General features: G+C 46.9%; 1 protein-coding gene across 2 annotated transcripts in view; it reads right to left on the bottom strand.

Moving 5' to 3' along the window:
* LOC135095196 (RB1-inducible coiled-coil protein 1-like) overlaps positions 1 to 7,500 on the bottom strand; it is a 20,749-nt gene that overhangs the window by 3,955 nt on the left and 9,294 nt on the right. For both annotated transcript variants that reach the window (XM_063995984.1, XM_063995983.1), the window contains 11 exons: positions 6,552 to 6,716; positions 5,785 to 5,928; positions 5,338 to 5,464; positions 4,724 to 4,965; positions 4,501 to 4,595; positions 3,031 to 3,201; positions 2,194 to 2,307; positions 1,878 to 1,948; positions 1,333 to 1,519; positions 760 to 939; positions 1 to 66 (listed from right to left, as the gene is read on the bottom strand). The exon at positions 1 to 66 is cut by the window's left edge and continues 179 nt beyond it. In XM_063995984.1, the coding sequence (XP_063852054.1) occupies positions 1 to 66; positions 760 to 939; positions 1,333 to 1,519; positions 1,878 to 1,948; positions 2,194 to 2,307; positions 3,031 to 3,201; positions 4,501 to 4,595; position 4,724 (885 nt within the window). In that variant the 5' untranslated portion in view covers positions 4,725 to 4,965; positions 5,338 to 5,464; positions 5,785 to 5,928; positions 6,552 to 6,716. The remainder of the gene's footprint in view (positions 67 to 759; positions 940 to 1,332; positions 1,520 to 1,877; positions 1,949 to 2,193; positions 2,308 to 3,030; positions 3,202 to 4,500; positions 4,596 to 4,723; positions 4,966 to 5,337; positions 5,465 to 5,784; positions 5,929 to 6,551; positions 6,717 to 7,500) is intronic.

A 7,500-nucleotide genomic window follows, 5' to 3' on the forward strand; every position in this document is an offset into this window, starting at 1 on the left:
AATGACCAGACAGTGAGAAAGTTCCGGCAGCAGTCTTCTCAGTTCATCTATGTTTTCTTTGGTAACCTGTAAAGTAGTAGTAGTAGTAGTAGTAGTAGTAGTAGTAGTAGTAGTAGTAGTAGTAGTAGTAGTAGAGAGAGAGATAGAAAAACAAGGATTACAGGTACAGACATATGAAGGTGCATTATTAAGCCAACACAAACACACACACATTAAGTAAACAAGGATTTCTTTACAGTCTGGCAAATAACAAGGGTCAATTTGAAGACAGGGCCAGCAGCATCTTGGGGAAAGCTGGTACTAGTGCTGGACTGACTTTAGGTAACTAGAATGCATAAAGCTGGCAGGGTTTTTTTATACAGAGGTAGTTGGCAGGGAGAGAGGTGTGTCCTGCAGGTTAAAGAGAGAATTATGACCCTGCTTGTACCTTGTATCAGGAACTTGTACAACCACAACTGGCAGGCAAGCAGGCTATAAAGGACTCAGTAATGGACTAGTCATGTACTTATGCTGTGGATTCATACTTTACACCAGCAAACCGGCTTCAGTCAGTGGTGGTGACAAAACAAGGGCTCGTCTCTGTGGCCAGTGTTTTCTTAGTCCCTCTCCTCCATTTCTCCCTCCATGAGTTACCTCCAGGCTTCTCCTCCCTCACAGACCTCCCTCCATGTCCCCTCCATCTCTCCTCCAATCCTGACTACCCTGCGACACTTGCTTCATGGTTAAAATAGTGTTTTTGTCAGACAATCTCACACGTACCTTAGGGAGAGCCATGTCAAACTGGGATGGTAGAGAGGTTGCAAAATTAGGAGGCAGATCTTCCATACCAGGAAAGAGAGAGGCTAGGAAGTAGGTGGAGAAGTCTTGGGAAAAGCCTCTTCTTGCCTCCACCTCGCGCCTCCACACCTCTCCACTCTGGCTGCTCAGCTCAGACGCCCACTGCAAAACAACAGACAGGTGATGCAAGATGTAAGGAGTGTGCATGAACTCAAGGACAGCCAGCCTTACTCTCCACCAGTGTGCCTTCTTTCCTCCATATCTCCCTCCACAAGTTACCTCCATGTTTCTCCTTCCTCACAGACCTTCCTCCATGTTTCCTCCACCTCTCCTCTAATCCTGACTATTCTGTGACACTTGCTTCATTGATAAAATAGTGCTTTTGTTATATAGTCTGCCACCACAGCCAATACTTCTTCTCTCCACCACCCTCTCTCCTTTCCTCCAATATCTCCCTCCACAAGTTACCTCCATGCTTCTCCTTGTTTGCACACCTTCCCCAGTCATCCCTCCACCTCCCCTCCAATCCTCACTCTTCTCTGATCCTTAGTTCACCTGCAGGAAGGCCGTGGAGAAGGCGTGCCGGCGAGCCACCTCCGTGACGGCTGCGGCATAGACCCTCGGGGCGCGGTGAATCTGCTCCACCACTTGCAGGAGTCCAGCCAGGCGCCGAACACTCTCTTGATGCATGGAGACGCGCGTGTCCGCCTCGTACAGGCGCCTCTCTATATACATTATCCACCTATGGGGTCAGGATCGGTTAAGAGAGACAGGCAGGGAGGCAGGGGGGCAGGGAGGGAGGAGGGGAGAGAGACACAGAGGGGGTGGGAGTTGAAAAGGGAAAATTTTGTAATGGAGAGAGAGAAGAAAGAGGAACAAGTGACAACACAGCTCAAAGTGAATAATGAAAAGAGAAGGACAATGATGATAACAAGAAAATAAGGAAGGAAGGAGAGAAACTGAGAAAGAAAACAAACAAACAAACAAATATCATTACCAAAAAAGGAACAGCTGATTCTTCTTCTCCTCCTCCTCCTCCTCCTCCTCCTCCTCCTCCTCCTCCTCCTCCTCCTCCTCCTCCTCCTGCTGTGAATACTTACTTCAATCTAACGTACAAATTCTCCGACAGCTCTTCCTTTGCCTTGATGCATCTCCTTTTGATGTCTTGCAGCTGAGAGAGAGAGAGAGAGAGAGAGAGAGAGAGAGAGAGAGAGAGAGAGAGAGAGAGAGAGAGAGAGAGAGAGAGAGAGAGAGAGAGAGAGAGAGAGAGAGAGAGAGAGTTAGTAACACCTCCAGTAAGAATTTCATAGTATTTTTTGATTATTTTTATTATGTTCCTATATTACTACTACTATTACTACTACTACTACTATTACACACACACAAACACACACACACACACACACACACACACACCTTTTGATGGTTTTTCAACATGTGCATCAAATTCTTGCGGTGTGAAGTGCAGAGGTCAGGGAATATAGATGGGTCATTCACCTTCCCTGCCCTGTCCTGGTTCTTCAACAGAGCCTGCCAGAGAGAGCACAGGTCAAAAAAGCACTATTTTCACTATGAACCAAGAGACACAGGATAGTCAGAATTGGAGGGAAGGTGGATGGAACATGGAAGAAGGTCTGTGAGGAAGGAGAAGTGTGGAGGTAACTCATGGAGAGAGATATGGAGGAAAGAATAGAGGGTGATGGAGGGGAAAATGGCTGGCGGTGATGTCAGACTATCTAACAAAAGCACTATTTTAACTATGAAGCAAGACTCGGAGGATAGTCAGGATTGGAGAGAAGGTGGAAAAAACATGGAAAAATGTCTGTGAGGAAGGAGAAGCCTGGAGCTAACTCATGGAGGGAGATATGGAGGAAAGAATAGAGGGTGGTGGAGGGGAAAATGGCTGGCGGTGATGTCAGACTATGTAACAAAAGCACTATTTTAACTATGAAGCAAGACTTGCAGGATAATCAGGATTGGAGAGAAGGTGGAAAAAACATGGAGAAAGGTCTGTGAGGAAGGAGAAGTGTGGAGGTAACTCATGGAGAGAGATATGGAGGAAAGAATAGAGGGTGGTGGAGGGGAAAATGGCTGGCAGTGATGTCAGACTATCTAACAAAAGCACTATTTTAACTATGAAGCAAGACTCGCAGGATAGTCAGGATTGGAGAGAAAGTGGAAGGAACATGGAGGAAGGTCTGTGAGGAAGGAGAAGTGTGGAGATAACTTGTGGAGGGAGATATGAAGGAGTACCTGTGAGAAATTGCTCTGCTCCTGCACCACGTAGGCAGCATCATGCATGAACTGCTCCAGGCCACACAGGCGCTCACCAAGCCCCTTCACCTCCTTCATCTGTGGCCGGTCTGCCTCTCGAAGCACAGCGCTGACCTCTTGCCCCACTTGTTCCAGCAGCCCCTCACTGATCTGTGTGGCAGCAGCAGTACTGGTGCTGAGTGTGTGTGTGTGTGTGTGTGTGTGTGTGTGTGTGTGTGTGTGTGTGTGTGTGTGTGTGTGTCTAGTTGAAGTGACGCGGGTTTTTGAGGGTGTTTTTACAGTTGCAGTGACAGATTAACAACATTTCTGCATTACTGACAGGAGAAACACTCTTTTAAAAGGCTCCAGTTGAAGTGACACGAGTTTTCAAGTTTGTTTTTACAATTGCAGTGACAGATTAACAACATTTCTGCATTACTGACAGGAGAAACACTCTTTTAAAAGGCTGTAGTTGAAGTGATGTGGGTTTTCAAAGGTGTTTTTACAGTTGCAGTGACAGATTAACAACATTTTTGTATTACTGACAGGAGAAACACTCTTTTAAAAGGCTGTAATTGAAGTGACGTGGGTTTTCAAGGATGTTTTTACAGTTGCAGTGACAGATTAACATTTCAGCATTACTGACAGGAGAAACACTCTTTTAAAAGGCTCCAGTTGAAGTGACGCAGGTTTTCAAGAGTGTTTTTACAGTTGCAGTGACAGATTAACATTTCTGCATGACTGACAGGAGAAACACTCTTTTAAAAGGCTGTAGTTGAAGTGATGTGGGTTTTCAAGGGTGTTTTTACAGTTGCAGTGACAGATTAACAACATTTCTTCATTACTGACAAGATACAATCTTTTAAAAGGCTGTAGTTGAAGTGATGTGGGTTTTCAAGGGTGTTTTTACAGTTGCAGTGACAGATTAACATTTCTGCATTACTGATGGGAGAAACACTATTTTAAAAGGCTGTAGTTGAAGTGATGTGGGTTTTCAAGGGTGTTTTTACAGTTGCAGTGACAGATTAATATTTCTGCATTACTGATGGGAGAAACACTCTTTTAAAAGGCTGTAGTTGAAGTGATGTGGGTTTTCAAGGGTGTTTTTACAGTTGCAGTGACAGATTAAAAACATTTCTTCATTACTGACAAGATACACTCTTTTAAAAGGCTGTAGTTGAAGTGATGTGGGTTTTCAAAGGTGTTTTTACGGTTCCAGAGACAGATTAACAACATTTGTGCATTAGTGACAGAAGAAACACTCTTGAGAACCAGGCTGAGTGTCCCTGTGGCCTTGGAAACATGCAATATTCTAACACAGGGGGAGGGGGAGCCACACTAATGTGACAACACTCAACTTGTTAAACAATGCAAGATTACAAACTTAACTCAATCCTGCGGAAACAGAATTACACAGCAAGAATTAGGTGTGAATACCTGACATACACACACACACACACACACACACACCTGAGCCAGTCCCCTGCAGCAGAGTTGGGCAATCTGTCTGACGTCACTTTGGCTGTCCTTGGCGCTGATCCAGTCCAGCAGTGACACTTGCCTCACTGACAGACAGACAGACACACAGAGAGAGAGAGTGAGAGAGATATATCAACAATTATTCTTATTTACAACAACAACAACAACAACAACAACAACAACAACAACAACAACAACAATAACAACAACTTACTTTCTCCTTTTCCTCCTTCTCCTCCTCCTCCTTCTCCTCCTCTTTTCTCCTCCTCCTGTTCTTCCTCCTCTTCCTCCTCCTCCTTCTCCTCCTCTTCCTTCTCTTCCTCCTCCTCTTTCTTCTGTGCTGTGCTTGTCCTCCTCTTCTTCCCAGCTTCTTCCTCTTCCTCTTCCTCTTGTGTCTTCCCCAAGAGTTCAGGGAAGACTGGAATCCTTGCCAGTAGCTTAAGGTCCTCTTCAAAACTGTAAGTAGTAGTAGTAGTAGTAGTAGTAGTAGTGTTGACAGACGGACACACATACACATACACTCCAACCAATCTTTCATCTCTTTCCTCCTCTCTCCTCTCTCCTCCTCCTCCTCTCTCCTCCTCCTCCTTCTCTCCCTACCGGTAAGTTGGCAGGGAGAGTGGGGCATCACACAAAACTGTAGGAGAGACTTGTAAATGATAAAAAATATAAGCAAGATATTCTCTCCACCTCCCTCTCTTCTCTCCTCCATATCTCCCTCCAAAAGTTACCTCCAGGCTTCTCCTCCCTCACAGACCTTCCTCCATGTTCCCTCCACCTTTCCTCCAACCCTGACACACACACACACACACACACACACAAACTCACGACTGAAGCAGGGCGACCTTCTCCTCCCGGCCACTGAGATACTCCACAAAATTTTGCTGGAATGCGTCATGTTTTGTTCTGAAGGCTGCCACAATGTCCTCCAGGTTGGCCACCACTGCTGCCCAGCCTGCAGTAGTAGTAGTAGTAGTAGTAGTAGTAGTAGTAGTAGTAGTAGTGGACAGAGGAAAGAAAGAGGAAGAGGAGAGAGACAAATTCATAACAATTATTTCTTCTTCTTCTTTGTTCCCTCTTCTCTTCTTTATCTTTTTCTCTTTCTTCCTCTTTACTTTCCCTCTCCTTCTGCTTTCCCTTATGACCTTCAGAACCCCTTGTGACTTTCAGAACCCATGACCTTCATTTTGACACACTCACAACATTCAAATTTGAAAAACTTAACTTAACCTAACTTAACATAACCTAACCTAATCTGACCTAACCCGACCTGACCTTGTTGCTGCAGATGCTGGTCATGAACAAGTTGGCGACACGTTCTGGTGACCTCACTAGCGTGCTCGTAAAACTGCTGTGCTATGTCTGCGCCACCACAGTGTTGTAAGTGGCTGGCATGTTGAGACACCCCTCCACCTGTGCCTGCAACAGTATTAGTAGTAGTAGTAGTAGTAATTCAATAAAATAAAGCTGAATAAACAAACAAACAAACAAACAAACACACACACACACAATAAAATAACAGAATATCAAGGAGTAAAAGTTGTATTTGGCAGTGGTCAGAGGTGAGGTCAGCCAGGAAGGTGAGAGGTCAGTGGGGAGGGCTGCAGCCTGGGGTGGTACAGCCAGCACTGGGAGAGTGACCACAAGGATGAGGGAGGGGAGGTCAAGAGGGGCATGGGGGGTCACGGCGAGGGGGACGCAGCCAGCGCACTGAGGACCGGTGGGCAGGACGACAGGTAGCAGACTGGGGCTTCAAAAAATTGAGGAAAGAGACAGGAAGGAAGTGTGTGTGGAAGAGAGTGGTGGGTGAATGGAGCAGCATCACCAAGGAGGCTGTCAGTGGTGGTGAGTGGGGAGTCACCAGGGAGCTGTGGAGGAAGGCTGCCAACCACACAGATGAGGCTAGCAGGCAGACACAGGCAGGTGTGTCTTGTGCTGGACCTGCCACATGTAGGTCTGTTGGCTTGCTGCATCTGCCTGCCTCACCACTGCAAGTCAACCACCATTCTCAACCCTTCACCACCACCACCACCACCACCTACCCTGAGGTCGCCGTCCCCGCCAGGCTGCACAGAGGGGGTTGGTGGAGCCGCTCCCTCAATGGCCACCTTGGAGAACAGAAAGATGGGGGACGTGTCTGTGCCGGCCGAGTAATGACATACCCGCTTGCAGGAGTCCAGTGTTTCACCCCCAGAGGCCAGCAGCACCTGTTGACAGTAGTAGTAGTAGTAGTAGTAGTAGTAGTAGTAGTAGTAGTAGTAGTAGTAACACACACACACACACACACTAACCACTGTCACCTCGCAAACAAGCAATAGGCACATAGCAATTCTACAAATTCAACAAACAACATCAAATATTAACACAACTCACAAAACATTAACAACAAACAACAAAAAATAAAACAAAAATCATTACAAAACACAAACTAACATGAAAAGTACAACAAGATTGCCAGAGTGACTCGCGTGTGTCAATGAGCCTGGCAGAGTTGACAAGCTGAAGAGGTGAGGCATCCCAGACACTGCCACACACACACACACACACACACACACTGCGCAGCCTGAATTGGCCCACACAGGTAAACTCAGTCAGTCAGTCAGTCAGTCAGTCAGTCAGTCAGTCAGTCAGTCAGTCCATCAGTCAGTCAGCCACACAGTTAGTTAGTTAGTCAGTCAGTCAGTCAGTCCATCAGTCAGTAAGTCAGTCAGTCAGCCAGTCAGTCAGTCAGTCAGTCAGTCAGTCAGTCAGTCAGTCAGCCAGCCAGCCAGCCAGCCAGCCAGCCAGCCAGCCAGCCAGCCAGCCAGCCAGCCAGTCAGTCAGTTAGTCCATCAGTCAGTCAGTCTCCTGGCGCAGGCTGCCTCTCCCTCGCCGGCTCCAGCCAGCGTGCCTTGCCTCACCAGCCGAGGGACACACAGCCTTGTCACTGGTGAGTTTGTTGTGCACCACAGTCAGGCAGGGTGTGTCTGCTGGTGCACCCTCACTCTGCCA

The sequence above is a fragment of the Scylla paramamosain genome, chromosome 48 (genome assembly GCF_035594125.1).
Source record: "Scylla paramamosain isolate STU-SP2022 chromosome 48, ASM3559412v1, whole genome shotgun sequence".
In the NCBI taxonomy this organism is placed as follows: domain Eukaryota; kingdom Metazoa; phylum Arthropoda; class Malacostraca; order Decapoda; family Portunidae; genus Scylla; species Scylla paramamosain.